Source organism: Dioscorea cayenensis, unplaced genomic scaffold, assembly GCF_009730915.1.
Source record: "Dioscorea cayenensis subsp. rotundata cultivar TDr96_F1 unplaced genomic scaffold, TDr96_F1_v2_PseudoChromosome.rev07_lg8_w22 25.fasta BLBR01000479.1, whole genome shotgun sequence".
Taxonomy (NCBI): domain Eukaryota; kingdom Viridiplantae; phylum Streptophyta; class Magnoliopsida; order Dioscoreales; family Dioscoreaceae; genus Dioscorea; species Dioscorea cayenensis.
The window spans coordinates 2,077-21,869 of record NW_024086870.1 but is presented as its reverse complement, the minus strand read 5'-3'; the positions used below and the strand labels follow the sequence as shown (position 1 = coordinate 21,869).

Here is a 19,793-nt window from a genome sequence, read left to right as displayed (position 1 = left end):
CTCTTAATTTGACGTGTAGATATATTATCATATATATACTCTAAAACAATTCATTCAAAACCATCTTCTAAGTTTTAGAAACCAAAAACTATCTTCTAATTAAATGGATACCAAAGGAAAGAGAAGAGTTCAACCATGTTATGAAATTTTTCATCCAAACTCTGATTGGAATGTGGAACCTGGCAATTACACCCTCAGAGTTTTTCTTCCAGGTTTTTATATAGCACCCTTATTTTTGCCCCCTATATATGTAAATGATGGCGTTTTCATTTATTTAATTTCATTTCCCTCTTTTTCATGTAATAGTGATTTACATGATTTAATTATTTTCTAAAGCAAAGAGTTCATGCTAAACAATTTTCAGTTTTACTAAAAAATATCAAAAATATGAAAAATAAGAGTGATCAATTTATTTAATGAATTTTCTTGTATTCTTGTTTCTATACACACATGTTACACTCTTTTTCAATACAGGTTCTTTTTTTCCCTTATATACACTCCTATAAAATGTATATAATATATATCTATATATATCACTAACAAATTAAATTGAGTTTACATATATATGCGGCCCTTCAACAAATTTATAAATTATTTTTTTATTTTGAGAAATGTGGATGAATAAAAATTTCACATTAATAATATAACAAAACCTCAACATGCCAATATTTAAGCTAATCTCTTCTTAATATGTTTGTCGTGTTATATATATATATATATATGAAGGTTTCAAGAAGGAGGAGTTCACTGTTCAAATAGACCATCAAGGGAAACTAACAGTGAAAGGAAAGAAACAATTAGAAGAGAACAAGTTCATGGCCTTGGATCAAACATACAATGTCCCAAAAGATTCAGACCATGACAAGATCACTGGAAAGTTTGATCATGAATGTCTCACTTTGGTCATCCCTAGAAAAGTTTCTCAAGATCAAAAGAAACCATCATCTTCATCTAATGATCAACAACAACAACAACAACAACAACAGAAACAAGAACAAAACTTAATTCCTGCAGATCATGATGGTCAGAAAGGTGATCATGATGATCATGAGAAAAAGAAGAAGGATGAAGAGAAAGTGATGAAGACTAGTGAGAAATATTGTGAGAGTTCAAAGGTTTGCTGGTTGGAGCATGGAGTGGTGGATTGTTTGTTGGAGAGAATGAATAGGAACAGGAAGGTTATTTCTGTTGCTTTTGTGGCTTTTTCTGTTGGTTTTTATGTGTCTCATAAACTCAAGACAGCAGGGAAATGAGTTGGTTATGTACTCATCATGCATGCAATCCATGCAATTATATATATTGTATGCATGAGATATTAATGATTAATTTATATTTGTATGGAAAAACAAGGATTTGAATTTAAGCTGTGAATATATTTAGATTTATTAATCTCAAGCTCTCAACTGAATGATTAAATGTTGCATGGATATTTTTTTCTTATTACTTTTTTAATATAATGTGGTTGAACCACATTTGGCTCACCAATTTCAGGAAAATTTGACAAAAATTATAAGAAAAATATCCATAAGGGATGAGACACAATATATATATATATATATATGATGACCGGTAATCTAACTAGAAACATCCACAATCTAACGGTTGTTGTTTTATTATAAAACTAATTAACCCCGGGGTTAGCATCACTAACTATATTTCTGGAGTTAAAAATGAAACAACAACCATTAGATATGTGATCTAATGGTTGTTGTGAAAATATTCATAGATTTGTTTTCTGGGGGCATCCCCAAAAAACGCATACACTATATATATAGTTTTGCTACATGTATTTTTATTTTTTAGTTCTGCTATCAATGTATATTTGAACTTATCAATATCACATGTAACTGATAACTTTCATAGAATAAATAAATTATAAGGTAGAACTTTTTTTTTTCTTTTTTGATGTAACTTATTTTGTGTTTTTATTTTACTAATAAAAATTTAATTACTTAGTCTATATTAAAATTAATGTAAAATCATAATTTTTGAAAATAAAACATCTCATGCCATTGGATGTAAAAGCTGTACAACGAAAGATGGAGGGGGTGGTCTTCATTTCCATTATATTCCAATTCGAAATGGAAGATCTAGCAAGACAATGAGTTACTTGATTCGCAGATAGATTAATTAATATAATTAATTGAAACTCATATGAAAGAAAAAAAATTCAAAATAGTCTTTCTATTTTATGTTTTTCGTCCTTTTATCATCATCAAAATTTGCATGAACAAATGCAAAAACTCCTCCACTGAGCTCAAAATGTACACAGGAGGTGTCCACACCCACACCTTTGAGGCAGTCCACTGCAATTAGACACTAAAAAAGAGCACGTGTTATGTTGTAGTTTTAAACCTCATTCTTACAGACTGGACATTGGTCCTCATGTTTTACTTTGTTGTTATTGATCAAATATATATATCATGTATTATTTTATGTATTTATATTAAGCTAGGGCAATCATCTATATTGCTAAAAGTGGAAGTACATGTATATATATTAAAATTGTAATGGGTGACATTTTGAAGAGATATATATATATATATATATATATAATTTTAGTAAATATGAAAACTAGATCAATCAAATTATAAGGATATATATATATATATATATATATAGACTAACATTGTAACAGCTGTAAAAATATATGAAAATTAGTTTAAATGATAATTCTTTTATATGGTTGTGGTTATAATAAAATTTAATTAATAAATTGATAACATTGCAAAGGAAGAAGAAAAGCAAATGATCAAAGAAATAAAAATGAAAATTTTTTAACTGCCCATAATTTGGGGAGAAATTGTTTGTAATATAACAAAAAAAGTATTTAAAATAATTCTTGCTGCTATTTTTATTTGAACATAAATGGCATGTCATGAATAAAAAAAAGTTTCAATATGACAAAAAAGCTATTTAGATAAAACATTTTTTTTTTTTGATAAATCATAAAACAAATCACTAAGTCCCAATAATTATTTTCATTAATTTCCTTTTATGTTATGATTTACTACCTTAAAAAAAACCTATATGAACGTGCAAGAATTTATTGTATGCCCTGAATATTTTTGTTTCCTTTTTAGATATTCTTTCTCTTCTTGGAGATACTTAAACCCTTTTACTATAGCCATTAATATATATATATATATATATACTTAAACCCTTTTACTATAGCCATTAATATATATATATACAAACTCCTATCTTGGACTCTGTCTTTTTAATTAATTTCATCAATAAAAAAGTTAAAATATCAAAATGGTTCTTCTATTTTATATTTTTTGTCTTTTTAGTTTTTGTTTTTCTTTTGGTCCATCAAATTGACAGATCTGCCTTTCTGTCCTTCTAGCTGATGAACTAAAGGGACCAAATATAATAAAAATGTGTAAATATAAGGATAAAAAAAGAGGATTTTACAGCTAAAAGATGAAAATGTGCTAATACGAGGACTAAATGAACGGATTTTATATTAGAGGGATTAAAAAGGTGAAAAACACAAAATAGAGAAACCATTTTGATATGTACACCATAAAAAAATATATATATATACTACTATGCATTTGTTTTTTAAAATTTTTAAATTTTTTTATTTTTTTATTTTTTTTATTTTTTTATTAAGGATGAGCATATAGCATTATCTTGCCAAGCAAACACAAATTGGCACAGATGGTACTCCAAAGCATGCTTATAGTTATACAAGACTTCTTTTAAAACGTCTCAAAAAAGCAAAGAATGTTATCTTTGCCTCCCATTCAACATGAAAGAAAAAACACCATCCAAGAAAAGTTTGGAACATAACACCCCCCACATTATTCAACCTCTTCATGCACATATATATATATATATATACAACTTCACACACACACACATATATATATATATCCCCGGCCATCCACACAAGCTAGCCTTGCATTCATCAAAACCTTGCAAACTAATATCTTATATTCATGGCCATGGATAGAAAAATGGAAACCCTCCCACCAACCATTATAACCTTTTCCCCAAACTTTGAACTGTCTGATGAAGGTTCCAATTACCTTCTTAAAGTGAATCTTCCAGGTCTCTCTCTCTCTCTCTGTCTCTATATATCTCTTACTACTTCTAATATATATATATATATATATATGCATGCATGCAGGAAGCCTAATGATGAATTGAATGTTTTGTTTCTTCTTGTTTAGTTTCTTTAATAGCTTATGACCTTTTGGTTAATTTTGGTATGAAGGTTTCAATAGGAAGGACTTCACTGTTCAAGTAAGCCAGGGAAGAAAGCTAATATTCAAGGGAAGAAGACAGTTAGAGAAGAACACTTATGTCCTTCTTGATACAACCTACGATCTGCCTCAAGATTCAGACAACAATAAAAAGATGACCTTCCAGTTTGCTAATGGACGCTTTGTTCTGCCAATACCAAAGATGGTTAAGCCAATGCCTGAGGAAAAGCTGAAATCAGAAGAGATTAAGCAACAACCACTACATGCTCTTTCTCCTTTCCATCATGAAAAGAAGATTGAACAAGGAAAGAAGCAGGAAGATGCACTACAAGCTGAGAAGATGAAGCCCATCCAAGGGAGAGAAAAGGTGGCAGCTGATCAAATACCACAACCAAAGACTTCACCTCCAACTGATCATGAGAAGAAGTTTGAGGAGAGAGAAAAGGTGGCAGCTGATCAAATAATACAACCAAAGACTTCACCTCCAACAGATCATGAGAAGAAGTTTGAGGAGAGAGAAAAGGTGGCAGCTGATCAAATACCACAACCAAAGACTTCACCTCCAACTGATCATGAGAAGAAGATTGAGGAGAGAGAAAAGGTGGCAGCTGATCAAATAATACAACCAAAGACTTCACCTCCAACTGATCATGAGAAGAAGTTTGAGGAGAGAGAAAAGGTGGCAGCTGATCAAATACCACAATCAAAGACTTCACCTCCAACTGATCATGAGAAGAAGATTGAGGACAGAGAAAAGGTGGCAGCTGATCAAATAATACAACCAAAGACTTCACCTCCAACTGATCATGAGAAGAAGATTGAGGACAGAGAAAAGGTGGCAGCTGATCAAATAATACAACCAAAGACTTCACCTCCAACTGATCATGAGAAGAAGATTGAGGAGAGAGAAAAGGTGACAGCTGAACTATCACAAACAAAGGTTCCACCTCCAAATGAGAAGAAGAGTGATCATATTCAAGATGAAGGTTCAAAGGAGAAGATCACTGATGATCAAAATGAGAAAAAATTTAGACTTCTCTGCAAGAGAAAGTTCAGAGAAGAAGGATGGTTAGACCATGGAATGCTTGATAGTTTGATTGAGAGGATTAACAACAACAAGAAGGTTATACTTGTTGCTGTTGTTGCTCTCTCTGTTGGATTTTATGTGTCTCATAAACTCAGATCATCTAGAAAATGAATTCAATTATCTTAATTGTATGTATATATATATATATATTCAAGTGATTATTCTTAAATGGCCTAATTTATTATATATTATTAATGAAGCATATATATATATACATATATCCTGTTCCTATAAAAATCATGTTACAATTTTATCCACATCATCCTTTAATTCCCTGATTTGCAAAAATTAAAACATATTCCTTAAACAATTTCATGTGAATGTTGAATTTTTAAAGGTATCCAATTATCTATTTTTATAAGGTTTATAAGCAAAAACTCCATTAGGGTAGTGTTTGTTGCATAGGATTTAGAACTTCATGTAATTAGAATTACAAAGTCATTGAAAATTCTTTATTTATTTAGGTGGATTTGAAAAAACTAGTTAATGGATTTTGAACTACAATGGTTTATCGATTTGATGGATTTTGAACTGAGTTAAATTTGAGCGTAATTCAAAATGTAGAATTTTAATCTATAAAGTAAGTCTCACATGATTGTCATGTGAGGTTTAGATGCATGTGGGTTATATATTTAATTCTCGTTCTAGCCACTTATCAGATATAGTACCAAATATTTTTTATCTTATTGAGTTTAAATATATTTAAAAGTGTCATTTTAAATTTAAATCCTCTACAAAAAGTATCCAAACAATTATTTTATTTTTAAATTCAAAAAATATATAATTTTTACCATGAGTTAAATAATTTATTTTTTAAATATTAGACAAATAAAATATATACGTACATTTAATGAAAGATGCTCATTTCTCTATGGTTTGATATTTTTAAAAATTATTTTATTGATTATAGAAATATTTATATAAATTGAACTAATACAACCAAAATTTAATAATATTATATATATATATATATATATATACATATATAATTTTAGCATATATGAAAACTAGACCAATCTAATTATAAGGATAAATATATATGGACTAACACTGTGACAATATTTGAAACTTGGTTTAAATGATATATGGTTGTGGTTATAATAAAATTTAATTAATTAATTGATAAAATTGCAAAGGAAGAAGAAAGCAAATGATCAATAAAATAGAAATGAAAAATTTTAAACTCCCCATAATTTTGGTGAGAAATTGTTTGCAAGATAATAAAAAAGAATTTAAAATAATTCTTGTTGCTATTTATATTTTAACATAAATGACATGACATAACTAAAAAGATTTTTTAATATGATAAATAAAACTATTCGGATAAAACAAATTTTTTTTTTATAAATCATAAAGCAAATCACTAATTAAACCCCAATAATTATTTTCACTAATTTCCTTTTATGTTATGATTTAATACCTAAAAAAAACCTATATGAACGTGCAAGAATTTATTGTATGGCCTGAATAATTTTGTTTCTTTTTTAATACTCTTTCTCTTCTTGGACGTACTTATACGCTTTTACTATAGCCATTAATATATATATATATATATATACAAACTCCTATGTTGGACTCTCTCTTCTTAATTTCACCAATAAAAAAAAAATATACTACCATGCATTTGTTTTTTTTTTCTTAAGGATAGGGATATAGCATCATCTTGCCAAGCAAACACAAATTGGTACTCCAAAGTCCAAAGCATGCTTATAAAGACTTCTTATAAAACGTCTCAAAAAAGCAAAGAATGTTATCTTTGCCTCCCATTCACCATGAAAGAAAAAACACCATCCAAGAAAAGTTTGGAACATAACACCCCCACATTATTCAACCTCTTCATGCATATATATATATACAACTTCACACATACACATATATATATCTCCCCATCCACACAAGCCTTGCATCCACCAAAACCTTGCAAACTAATATCTTATCTTCATGGATAGAACTAGAAGAATGAAAACCCTCCCACCAACCACTGTAAACTTTTCCCCAAACTTTGAACGGTCTGATGAAGGTTCCAATTACCTTCTTAGAGTGAATCTTCCAGGTCTCTCTTTGTCTCAACTCCTAATATATATATATATATATATATATGCATTAATTATTTTTGTTTCTTCTTGTTTAGTTTCTTTAATATATAGCTTATGACCTTCTGGTTTTGATATGAAGGTTTCAATAGGAAGGACTTCAGTGTTCAAGTAGACCAAACAAGAAAGCTAACAATCAAGGGAAGAAGACAGTCAGAGAAGAACACTTATGTCCTCCTTGATGGGATCTACAATCTGCCTCAAGATTCAGACTATAAGAAGATCGCCGGCAAGTTTGATGATGGATGCCTTGTTCTTACTATACCAAAGATGGTTAAGCCAATGGCACCTGAAGAAAAGAAACCAAACGAGATTAATCAAGAACCACTAAAACCTCTTCCTTCTTCTATTGATAGCAAGAAGATTGAACAAGGAGAGAAGCAGGATGCACTACAAGTTGAGAAGATGAAGAAGATTGAGGGGAGTAAAAAGGTGGCAGATGAAATATCACCACCAAAGACTTCAACTCCAACTTCTGAGAAGAAGCTTGAGGAGAGAGAAAAGGTGGCAGCTGATCAAATACCACAACCAATGACTTCACCTCCAACTGATCATGAGAAGAAGATTGAGGAGAGAGAAAAGGTGGCAGCTGATCAAATATCACAAACAAAGGTTTCACCTTCAAATGAGAAGAAGAGTGATCATATTCAAGATGAAGGTTCAAAGGAGAAGGTCACTGATGATCAAGATGAGAAAAAAATTGGACTTCTCTGCAAGAGAAAGTTCAGAGAAGAAGGATGGTTAGACCATGGAATGCTTGATAGTTTGATTGAGAGGATTAACAACAACAAGAAGGTTATTCTTGTTGCTGTTGTTGCTCTCTCCGTTGGATTTTATGTGTCTCATAAACTCAGATCATCTGCAAAATGAGTTCAATTATTTCCTTAATTGTGTGTGTATATATATATATATATTCAAGTGATTATTGATAAATGGCCTAATTAATCAATTATATTAATGAAGCATTTATATATTTTCTGTTCCTAGAAAAATCATATTATAATTTTACCCAGATCCTGAAATAAATGTGGATAAACCACAGTTTTATTGAAAAGGGAAAGACAGTACAAAGTAGGAAACTCCTATCACCAGAAGTGAGGAGAGACAACATACAGCAAAGTAGGAAAAAATACAAGGAGAAAAATCTAAGTAGGCGGAAGACACCGTCTAGCATCTCAGGCCTTCCTAGAAAGACATCAGAAGCAACTACTCCTGTGCAGCATCAGGGTCAGAGTCGCCAACAGGATTTGGGGCTCTAGTACTGAGAAAGTTGAGTGAGCGCTTGATCTTCTGTGAAGCGTCATTGAAAGATTGCTGATGGCTTTCAGCGGCTGTTGAGAACCAAGAAAAAAGCATATTAGCACTTTTAAACATAATATTGTAAGGCGGTAACGCATTCAAGTGAAAAATACGCGAATTTCGTTCGATCCAAATGTTCCACAGGATTGTACGGGAGATAAGATCCCAGAGAATACGAAGCTCCGAGGTGAGGGTAGAAATCCAAGAGTTCCACAGCAAGGTGATAGATTGAGGTGAAGAATTTAAGTCTAAGGCCTGAGCGTAAAAAGCCCAAATACGCTTAGAAAAATCACAGTTTAGGAAAAGGTGATTCAGGCTTTCAGAGGCATTATGACAAAGGACACAGGTATCCGAGGAATTTAGAGTATTACACCCAATCTTGAAAAGGTTTGTAAGAGTAAGAATTTTGTCTTCCCCTGCAAGCCAACAGAAAAGAGTAATTTTCCTAGGGCAACGAATTTTCCAAAAGAGAGAGTGATGTGAGCTGCGCAAGCCACCATCAATAAGGAATTTGTAAAAGGATTTGACCGTGAAAATTCCATTTTTTTCAAGGGCCCAGGTAGGAGTGTCATCTTGGTTAGGGGAGCAATCAGGGATAATTTCCAGAATAGGAGATAACAAGTCGCGAGTGACAGAAGGGAATAACATCTCAAGATTATTAAGAAGTTGAGAAAATTGCCTAATGGTTATCCCAGGGAAAGTACATTGCGAGAAGAGAATTGGCCAAATATCTTTAAGAACAAGCCCAGCGTGCCAACGATCAAACCAAAGAGATGTGTTAGAACCACTTCTGATAGTTTTGCTTAGGCAAGATCGAAAGGGTAGTAAAGTGGAGGTCACTCCGGCCCAAAAGAAGGATTTATTTTTAGGAGGAGTGTGGTACAATAAACCGTTAGAACCGGTGAGAGAGTAGTTAGCTTGTATGATTTTAGCCCACCCACAGTTAAGATTGCAAGATAATTTCCACCACCACTTCCCAAGTAAAGCTTTATTAAATTCCTGAAGGTTGAGAATACCCCATCCTCCCATTTCGCGTGGTCTAGAAATCCTATTCCAGGCGATCAGCCTAATTCCTTTAGGGCCCAGGTCAGGGCCCTTCCAAAGAAAATCCCTTCGGATTTGATCAATTTCTTTGATCACCCAAATAGGAAGCTTAAAGACAGACATCCAGTAAACTGGAATGGTGGAGAGAACAGAGTTCACAAGGGTTAAGCGTCCACCAAGGGATAAGTAATTTGCTTTCCAAGATGTGAGTCTAGATCGGACCATGCTAGTGAGTTTTGCCCAGTCTAAACGCCTTGGTCTACGGCCAGAAAGAGGAATCCCTAAATAAGTTATTGGTAGGCAATTTCTGGAGCAATTTAGGATTCTGGCAGAAGAGTGGTGTGGTTGGAATCCGTAGTTTGTAGAGAACAAGCAGCTTTTTGAGTAATTTATGGATAAGCCAGAAGATCTTCTTGACCTCCAGCAGTGAAGATTAAGAGGTCATCAGCGTATTGAAAATGACAAAAATTAACCGATTGATTTAAAGGTACGCCCACAAGTACTTTGGATCTTAGTGCATGAAAGAACATTGCACTCAGGGCATCAGCAGCGAGGGCAAAGAGTAAGGGGGAAAGAGGATCTCCTTGCCTCAAACCTCTTTTGCATCTGACATAGCCTTGAGTGGTACCATTAATGAGGAACTGAATCTTGGCAGTGCTAAGGATAGTATGAATCCAAGAGATCCATTTAGGACCAAATCCTCTAACTGCAAGAATATCAAAGAGAAAGTTCTAGTCAAGGGAATCAAAAGATTTAGCAAAGTCCACTTTGAAAGCGTAACCAAGGCATTTTCGTTTCTGCAAATTAAAAATAGTTTCTTGGGCTCCAACAATGTTTTCCGTGATGCATCTTCCTTTAATGAAGCCAGATTGAGAATCGTCCACCAGAATACTGATTACTTTGCTAAGCCGATTAGCGAGAATCTTAGAAATAATTTTACAGGTAGAATTGATAAGACTGATGGGTCTAAAATCAGCAACATTTCCTGGCGTGTTATTTTTTGCGATAAGAGCGATGTTGATCCAGTTAATACGCTCAAGATTGATAGAGCCCGCAAAAAAGTCATTGCATAAATTAACAATAGGATCCTGAAGGAGGGTCCAGTGATTTTGAAAAAAGAGAATAGGGAAACCATCCAGTCCAGGAGCTTTGTCAGGGTTGAGATCAAAAACAGCTTGTTTAATTTCAACAAGAGTGAAAGGTGAATCAAGATGGGAAAGGTCAACTCTTTCTTTATAATCAAAAAGGAAGTGCCAGTCAAGGATGAATCTGTTTGGATAAGGAGAGCCAAGGAGAGAATGGTAGTGATCAGTAAAGATCCTACCAATTTGCTCATTTCCATCAATCCAAAGATCATTATGAAAGATGCGAGGGATAAAGTTTAAATTTCTCCTGCCATTTGCGACAAGATGAAAAAATTTAGTATTTGAATCCCCTTCTTTGAGCCAAGTGATTCTAGAACGTTGCTTCCAAAGGATTTCCTCCTGATTTAGGATAGTATAGAGCTCAGATCGAATCTGGGAGAGTCGGGAGGATTCGTCCTCAGAGAGGGGTCTACATTCACCAATGACGTCAATGGCATTAAGTTCATAGAGGAGGCTGGATTTAAGTAGTTTGGAAGCACCAAAGGTGTTCTTGGCCCAAAAGCGAAGCTTGGATTTCAGATAAGCAAGTTTTTTAGAGAAAATGAAGGCACCACAACCCACAGGGTTCGATTCTGCCCACCAATCTTGAATAAGGGAGACAAGTTGAGGATCACTGTACCAAAATTTCTCAAACTTAAACGATCGGGGACGCGAAGAGTTATCTCCGAAGTCAAGGCAAATGGGAGAATGGTCCGAGCCAAATCTGGGGAGGACCAGTTGAGAAGATCTGGGAAATAAAGTGATCCAGTTGTGGGATAATAAATGATAAATGATAAGCGCCCTGATTTGCAAAAAAAAAAATTTTAATAATAAATGATAAGCGCCCTTTTTATATGAATATAAACAGTACCTAACAGTACTAGAACCCAGATATACAATGTATATACAGTATGAGAATTTGTTAAGAATTCCGGATGAACAGTATATGAACAGTACGGTAAACAGTACTATTGGGGGAGGGATTTGAGCCCATGACTTCCTTTTTATACTTTGGTGTCATACTATTAGGCTATCCAATGGTTAACCTGATTTGTAAAAATTAAAACATATTTCTTAAATAATTTCATTTGAATGTTGAATTTTTAAAGGTATCCAATTATCTATTTTTATAAGGTATATAAGCAAAAACTCTATTTAAATAATCCATTTTTATAAGGTTATATATGCAAAATAAATAAATAAATAAACCCTTCAAAGTCCTAACCCGACCCGTTAAGGGCCCAAATAGTCAAATTGGTGACTAACGAGCTTGAAGACCACCATTGCTCCGCAACCACCGCCACTAATCGGGTTTGGATTTAGATCCGATATCCTCGGACCCGATATTGAGTGTGGGCCCCACTGCTTTTCTCTGTCTTTTTTTCCGCAGCTAGGGTTTGATTTCTTGAATGCTTTGATCCCCTCTCCGGAGCTAGGGTTTCCTCGTGGTCGAATCCATGGCGATGCAAGCTGGAATGGGGCTCTCCAAGGTCTTCCTATTGGTTGGAACTGGTTAGCGTCTGCCCTCATCTTTGTCTAGATTTTCCATTGATCCCATCTTCTTTCCGTTTAACCTGTCGTTTTTGTTGGTTTTCTAGGTTTTGCTGGCTCGATCATGCTCCGGAACGTAAAGCTATCTGACATCCTGTCCGAGCTTCAGGTACTGATCGGTTTTACTGTTCCTGTGCTTGACTTTGTTTCCTTTGTTCTCTGGTGTTGGTGAATTTGTTTATTGGGAGTTGGATAAAGGATTGTGTGTGAATTGATGTTGGTGTGAAAGAAGGAGGAAGTCTGAGATCTCTGAAAACTACGTTATTGATGTGATTTGTTGCGGCTGTGCAGACCTTGCTCAAGGAGAAGTCCGCAGATAACTCCGGTGACGAATCTGAGTATGGCGAAGTTCTTGCTATGCAGGTAAGTTGTATTCAATTAGGTGAAGGGATTTTTATTGATTTATGATGTTCAATGCCATCAATTTCTGAATCATGTCCCATACAAGCTAATCTTAAACTTGGCGTATACTTAACTGAAATATTATAATAACCTGTTCATCAAAGTTACCTGGACAGCTAGTATAAAGAATGCCATTGAGTCTTATACTTCTTGGGATTAGCTATAATCGAATTTTCTTTTATCATCTGATAAGTTCTTATTTGAAAGAAACATCTTGATTGGGAACTGAGTTGCTTCGAATTTGTCAATTCTTCTTGACTTTGTGTTTGGTTTATCTGTGTACTGATGATGTAAGGAGATGTCTTACCAAGTAATTTTTACCTCAATTGCTTGTTTATTATTCTGATTAGTGCCGCCACTAGTTTTTTGGTTAATATTGTTTGGGCACTGAGACATATTGGCACTTCAAACAAGATTCTATAACCATCTGAGTTTCTGTTATGTTTGCCCATCAGAGTTCTGGTGAACACTATTCTCTTGCTTCATTTATTACGCACCAGCTGGAATTTTAGTTTCATTATACATTGTTGAGGATTATTCTGTCTTTATCAGCATAAGTACCCTAACATGTTTAGCTTGCTGGTGTTTTGCTGTTGTAAAATAGACTACTGATCTTATGGCTTGTGCATGAATCTATTTTTGAATGCACTGTATGATGTAAGGCATTGGTAAGCCGAAAGAACTTTGAACCTACTAACATATTCTTCTGGATGAGCTTATAGGTGAAGCGGTTGGCCTTGGAGGTTAGACAACTTGCTTCTGCACGTCCTATTACTGTTCTTAATGGAAGTTCTGGTATATTTCACAACATTCTCAGAATTTTTCAATCAATTACGATTTGGTCAGCTGTCTATATGTTATTTCGTAGCAACTTCAATGCTTCATGGTGAAGCCTACCCTTAACAATACTGATAAAGCCCTTCCTTGCTTTTGCTGTGCTTTCATCTTGATTGATTTTATTAATTATTTATTCCTATTTTGCTTGGATTGTTAGACCTCAATACTATTTTGTTCTCTACTTGGGACACTTTTTCTGCTTTTGTCTTGCATTGCAACATAGGCCCTATTTTTTTGGCTTGATTATTAGAACTAGCATAGGCTACCTATTTATGATGGCCTACTTTTTGACTAGAGATGCATATCACTATACAGTTGGTAGTTATTTTTAGTGCTGTAAGCTTTTTAACATGCATTAATAACTTCTTTTGATGCTCTTCCAGGAAATATGGCATCACTTGCGGTGCCGGCAGCAACCATGGGGGCATTGGGGTATGGATACATGTGGTGGAAGGTGTGTTTTTATTGCCATAATTTGTGTTACCATTTTTATTTTGGTTTTACAATGCTTCACTTATTTATGTGTTATTGATTCTATAGCTGGTATGCTTTTAAGATTGTAAGCTGGTGTTTGCGATGACTCACTAGTTTCTTTCTGAATGTGCAGGGTATCTCTTTCTCTGATCTCATGTATGTTACCAAACGTAATATGGCCAATGCTGTTTCAAGCATGACAAAACATCTGGAGCAAGTTTCTGCTGCTCTAGCTGTAGGGTCCACACACTCATTTTTTTTTTTTCATTTTAGTATGCTCAGTATAATTGCAAAGAAGTAAATTTCAATCTCACCCACTGCGGCAATATTGCTTGGTTACTCATACCATATATCATTCAAGCATATGCTTCAATAACTTGCCAATTCTAAGAAATTTGATCTTTCCCTTCAGAATTTTAAAGTTAACATAGACACATGATCAAGTGCTTGATGTGGATGATACAATTTTACAAATTCTAATGATTCAACTATACAAGCTACACTTAGTTGATGCAATAGTAGATATATTTGAAAGAATTCCACCATAAATTTATCACTGGTTCTTAAATTTGAATATCCCCTTTGCCTACATCTTGCACTATCTTATAGTGGTGTTTGGTTTGAGGTGGTGGGACAACCCAGTTTATCCCACCACTAAACACCACTGAAAGTAATAGTCTTGTATTTTAAATGACTCTCACATGTTTGGTTTTTTGTTGGGTGTTAAAAGCATGGATGCTTTGTGAAACAATGCTGTCAAGTGAATTTACAAGATAAATAAGTGCACAATGAATGTTTCTCCATAAAGAAAGATGCATCTATAATCTTGCATATTAGTTGACATTAATCTTGCATGTGTGAGAGCCATTCATTTTATTGATACTAGATTATAGGTAAGAGGCCCTTTTGTTTAAGAATTTTGTTCTTTATTATGGCAATTGGAGTTTCTCATGTTCAAAGGTGTTGGTTTCAATTTGTACTGATTACATCAAAATACCATACCCAGAGTTTTGGTTGTACTTTGCATAAGAGATTGGTTTTGAGTTTTTGACCTATGTGGCAATGCACATATGATATCTTACACTACTAGAAAATCAATGATTGTAGCATTTAAGTTATGCTTTGCTGACTTATCCCTTGAAATAGCATCTCTTTGACTGTGATGGGAATCATCTGCCTTATAATTTTCAGAACTCTTGTGACATTTCTGTTGATTTCTTAACTGTTTATTGATCTTCTTAGGCAACAAAAAAGCATTTGACACAGCGAATTCAGCACTTGGATGATAAATTGGATGAGCAGAAGGAAATGTCGGTGGAAATAAAGAATGAGGTAACAAATTCTGAATTTCTATCCATGCCTGTGATTTGTAAACCTCTGCAAAATCACTATGTTTTGATACTAATGGTCGAGAAAACTACATCTTGTTTGAATTTTTAAACAATGGAAATGCTTCCCCAAGTTAATGTCTGACCTTTTTTAACATTCCAAACCAGGTTACTGATGCTCGCAACAAACTTGAGAATATTGGTTTTGAATTGAACTCACTCCAGCAGCTTGTTTGGGGTCTAGTAAGTGTTTGCTTTACAACTGTATTAGTCATAATATCTCATACCTCTTTAAGCAAATAAATTTATGATCTGCTTACAATGCTAATATAATTTTCCTTCTGCAGAATGGGAAGGTGGATGCAATGGAAGACAAGCAGGTGGGCTATAATATTGGCTTAGGCTGAATGACAAAATTTTTGAAATTTTCTGATATTTTGCTATTGAAAATGATGTAACGCGAATAGGCAAGTAATATTCCAATCCTGATATGAGAAATCAATATGAGTAAAACCATGCTAACTAACATAGATTTTTATGTGTAGATATTTTCTACTAATTTAATCTTCTCATTAAGAGGGACACTTGAATAATTGTTCAATTATTATTATTATTATTATTTTTTTTTTGATAAACATTTATATAGCATGAGGAGGATGAAAAACTTATTATGAATAAATTCTAATTCACATCATCGTAATGCAAACGCAAATACTTTCTGTTTCCTGTCAAAGGCAAAAAATTTTGATAAACAATTTTATGTGATTCAATTCAAGATATGGACATGTTCATTTCATCCCAGCAAGCTGGTTGGTAGATGGAGAATGTAGGTTATTGTTAAGCCTTAGTGTTGGAAAAGCAAGCCTTTAATTCGTGGAAGTTGTATGACATGGGAGTTTGGTCTGTTGATTGTTGAATACAGATGTTGCCACACTCTGCTGTGGTGAGTGATGGGAAGAGTAAATGAAAGATGACACTACATTTATAATAATTCAAATAATAAAATGGGCTAAAAGTATATTATTTTAGTTACGGAGATAAAAATTTTGTTAAGAATATTTGTGGTGTTTTTATGAAATTTTAGAATATTTTACTGTTTTAAAGGCATTTATTACAAAGAATTAACTAAAACCTTGATTGCTGAAGTTGTGATCAAAATAACTGTAGGAATTTTGTTTCATTTTGGATTGAAAATGTAACTGATTTTTAAATCATGTTGATCAGTATCAGATAAGCTTCCAAGTTGGTGTTTGAAAAACTTGGTGTCCTTTGAAATGTAACCAGAATTCATTTTAAATCATACCAATCGTATTTTCTATGCCTGCTGCATTTTAGTGTTGCATATTCTTCCACAAGGTAATGATAACATCTGATTTGCGATATGTGTGTTTGAATGCAAATTGTACTATGATAATTGTGGGCCAATAGTTTATATGTAACTTTTCTTGAAATATGAAATATGTGATGGACTTAAAATCTCATGAGACATTCTTGACAAAGAAAAAATTAGAGTATGTTATATTTCTTTCATTTTGACGGATATATATGTACCTTTTCTTTGCTCATAATACCTAAATTTGCTATATAATCTAGAAATAATAGCACAAAGCAAAAATCTCTTGATCTCCTGATAAATTGTCTGGTCTTATTTATTATTATGTTTAAGGAAGCTTATTTAAATTACATGCTAGACACTTTATGGAGTTATCTGGTATTTTTTTTATTGACAAATTGCAATAATAGGATTTCACTTGTGCTGGCGTCGCATATATCTGCAATTTCATTGGAGAAAGAGGTGCAAAATTGCCTGATTACCTGCAGGTTTGTGAAATTATTTCCTTCATTATTTTATGCTCATCTTGTTATAGATTTTATGTTTTGAGGGGTATAACACATTGCATTTGTGTTTTCCAGTACATTGATTATCTTTTAATGACTCTCTGCCACTGTGCATTGTTTTGATTGACATGAGTATTGGCATGAGTATTTGTTTTGATTGACATGAGTATTTGTACTCATTATTAATTATTGTTCTCTAAACTGTGTTTCTGTTGCACATGAAATAGAATGCCATTCTCCTAAGCTTGTGTGAAAAGCTCATTTGTTTTACACGGCAAGCTGATAATATTTTTGTAATGAAAACGTGAAGGATATCTTAACGGGATTCTGTGTGATATTGATGTGATGGTGTTCGCATGTAGTAGTAAAATGTGTTACGCATTCTCATTGAGTTGAGAAACTTTTGATATTCAGTATTTCGAAGCCTAGAAAATCCTCCGACTTTACTTTTTGTATGTTTTTTTATTCCATCCCATATTTCCAATGATTAATGGTTCTTTACTGAGATTTTTTTAGTGTGCAAGTAAAATGCCAAGCTCTTTTTGACTGTTGTGTACAAACTGGAATATTTCCATCCCATATTTTTAAGATACTTTTGATGAACTTTGCAGGATTTGCCCAAGCCTTCTGGAAAGCGCCTTTACATTAATCATGGAGACGGAATTTTGAAGGTCCTATTCCAAAATTCTAAAGTGGAAATTCAAAATGGTTTTTGAGGAACTCGTTTGAGTTTTTCTATACTCTCTCCTCCTGATATAGTGTTTGTGATTTGTTCATTTTTCCATGATTTTGCATTCATATCATTGGGTCCACCATATCATTGGGTCCATACTTAATAATTTTCATTAAGTTCAAAGTTTCCGATTATAGAAAAAATTGATTACTCAAAGAGATTGCCTGACATCTGTTGCTATCTTTCTTTTGCTCTCCTAACAGGGTCTTCAGCACATAGCAGAATCTGGAAATCTTGACGAGTCCAAAATAGATGCGGGCTTGCAAAATGATTTGGACCTGAAGGGAGTGTCCAGGTTTGAACTAGTCTTTTTCATATTATAATTCAGCAGTCATGGTTGTGAATGTATGAACCAAAATTATTATGCCCATGCCACTTGCAAATTCATATTTGGTGATGATCATGTGTGATGCAATTCATGCTTAGCGCACAAGGATTTAATGCAGTGTCTAATATCAGATCTTGCCTCTCATGTTTGAAGGTTATTTATGTGTTGTCTGACTATGAATAAAGAAAAATGTTCTAACTAATTATGCTTCCTTGCCATCCAATCTCCATTTTTTGTGGTAGGACATATCCCATGTTTCCCTGACGAAGATTTTGAAAACAGGCTCTACCACTCAAATTATATTAAAACTAATATGAATGTTAGCCTAGGCACAGTTAACGGCTTTTCAATGCTCTTGTCCGGTTGAGGGTTTGTATAGATGTGTGCATTATTCAATTGCAAGAATTGTTTGTTACATTACAGGTCTGAAAAATATTTACTGTTACCTTGCTATAACAGCAGACAAACAGCTATGAAACCTACAACCATGCCCATATTACATGATAATGCTGTCTCTAAAATTTTTCATGACACTTTTGTGGAGCAGGGCAGTCTTATGGCTGATCATCATCTTGATCAATTCTATTTGTTTATCTAACATCAAATTGATTATTTTTTATGAATTCTTGCAGTAACGTTTAGGGATTTTTTTCCCTCTTCAAAACAAGAAACCATCCAGGCTTTTAATCTTTCTAACACCAGTGATTCTCTTGCAGGACTGCTTCCATAAAGTGGTGATGTAGATTGTTATGTTAACCCAAGTCCAATGAAGCATGTAGGCCACTCTGCTAGAAGTGGACCAAGTGAATCACTGGCGTATTAATTACTCTATTCTTGTTACTGTGAGTTGTGAGAGACACTGTATATACCGTCCACACTCCTCTACTGGATTTGTCGCGTACAAGATTTTAAAAATAAGGGTGTTTCTCTTCCTTGGCTTAACTGTTGGTAGGTTACTCATTTTGTTGATCAAGTTTACTTGAGTTTATCATGAATATAAATTGAACTTGTTATATGACCCTGTTCTTTTTATTCATTTGGCTTGCCTGATGGGTGTATTTATATATATATATATATATATATTGCTGAGGTTGTCTTTGCATTTATGGAAAATGCATTAATATAAAAGTTAGGATAATATGTTATTTTGTAGTGGAAATTGCTAAAAACACCCCCAAAGTTTGCAATATGCACAGATTCTCCCCCTAAATTTGAATATTCATAAAAATCTTTTTCTTTTGCATATAATGATTTTTTAAACCCCTCAAGCATAGTGATTGATATAGTTAATTTGAAATTTTTTTGACGAAATTGTCTCTTATGTGGGAAGCTGTGGCAAGTGTAACAGGGTTTAACTATAATGCCTTTGGGTGCAATAAGTTTTTATTTAAAACATGAGCCTTCTGTTTAAAATATAAGGTTTCTATTTAAAATATGAGG

At 33.5% G+C, this 19,793-nt stretch overlaps 3 protein-coding genes across 3 annotated transcripts; all 3 read left to right on the top strand.

The window, feature by feature from the left end:
* The first annotated feature begins 75 nt into the window (after nucleotides 1–75).
* On the top strand, nucleotides 76–5,421 carry LOC120254502 (probable inactive protein kinase DDB_G0270444). The gene is made up of 3 exons (XM_039262590.1): nucleotides 76–212; nucleotides 727–1,251; nucleotides 4,226–5,421. The coding sequence occupies exons 1-3, from the start codon at nucleotides 104–106 to the stop codon at nucleotides 5,410–5,412; spliced, it is 1,821 nt and encodes a 606-aa protein (XP_039118524.1). The 5' UTR covers nucleotides 76–103; the 3' UTR covers nucleotides 5,413–5,421.
* A 1,784-nt stretch (nucleotides 5,422–7,205) lies between these two features.
* LOC120254508 lies at nucleotides 7,206–8,326 on the top strand. The gene is made up of 2 exons (XM_039262597.1): nucleotides 7,206–7,354; nucleotides 7,477–8,326. The coding sequence occupies exons 1-2, from the start codon at nucleotides 7,243–7,245 to the stop codon at nucleotides 8,262–8,264; spliced, it is 900 nt and encodes a 299-aa protein (XP_039118531.1). The 5' UTR covers nucleotides 7,206–7,242; the 3' UTR covers nucleotides 8,265–8,326.
* A 3,901-nt stretch (nucleotides 8,327–12,227) lies between these two features.
* Nucleotides 12,228–19,368, top strand: LOC120254524. The gene is made up of 13 exons (XM_039262624.1): nucleotides 12,228–12,373; nucleotides 12,460–12,521; nucleotides 12,704–12,775; nucleotides 13,537–13,609; nucleotides 14,035–14,105; nucleotides 14,259–14,360; nucleotides 15,368–15,457; nucleotides 15,622–15,696; nucleotides 15,801–15,833; nucleotides 17,197–17,274; nucleotides 17,904–17,963; nucleotides 18,229–18,320; nucleotides 19,070–19,368. Exons 1-13 carry the CDS (start codon nucleotides 12,319–12,321, stop codon nucleotides 19,089–19,091), a joined length of 885 nt encoding a protein of 294 aa, XP_039118558.1. The 5' UTR covers nucleotides 12,228–12,318; the 3' UTR covers nucleotides 19,092–19,368.
* Nucleotides 19,369–19,793: the final 425 nt, after the last annotated feature.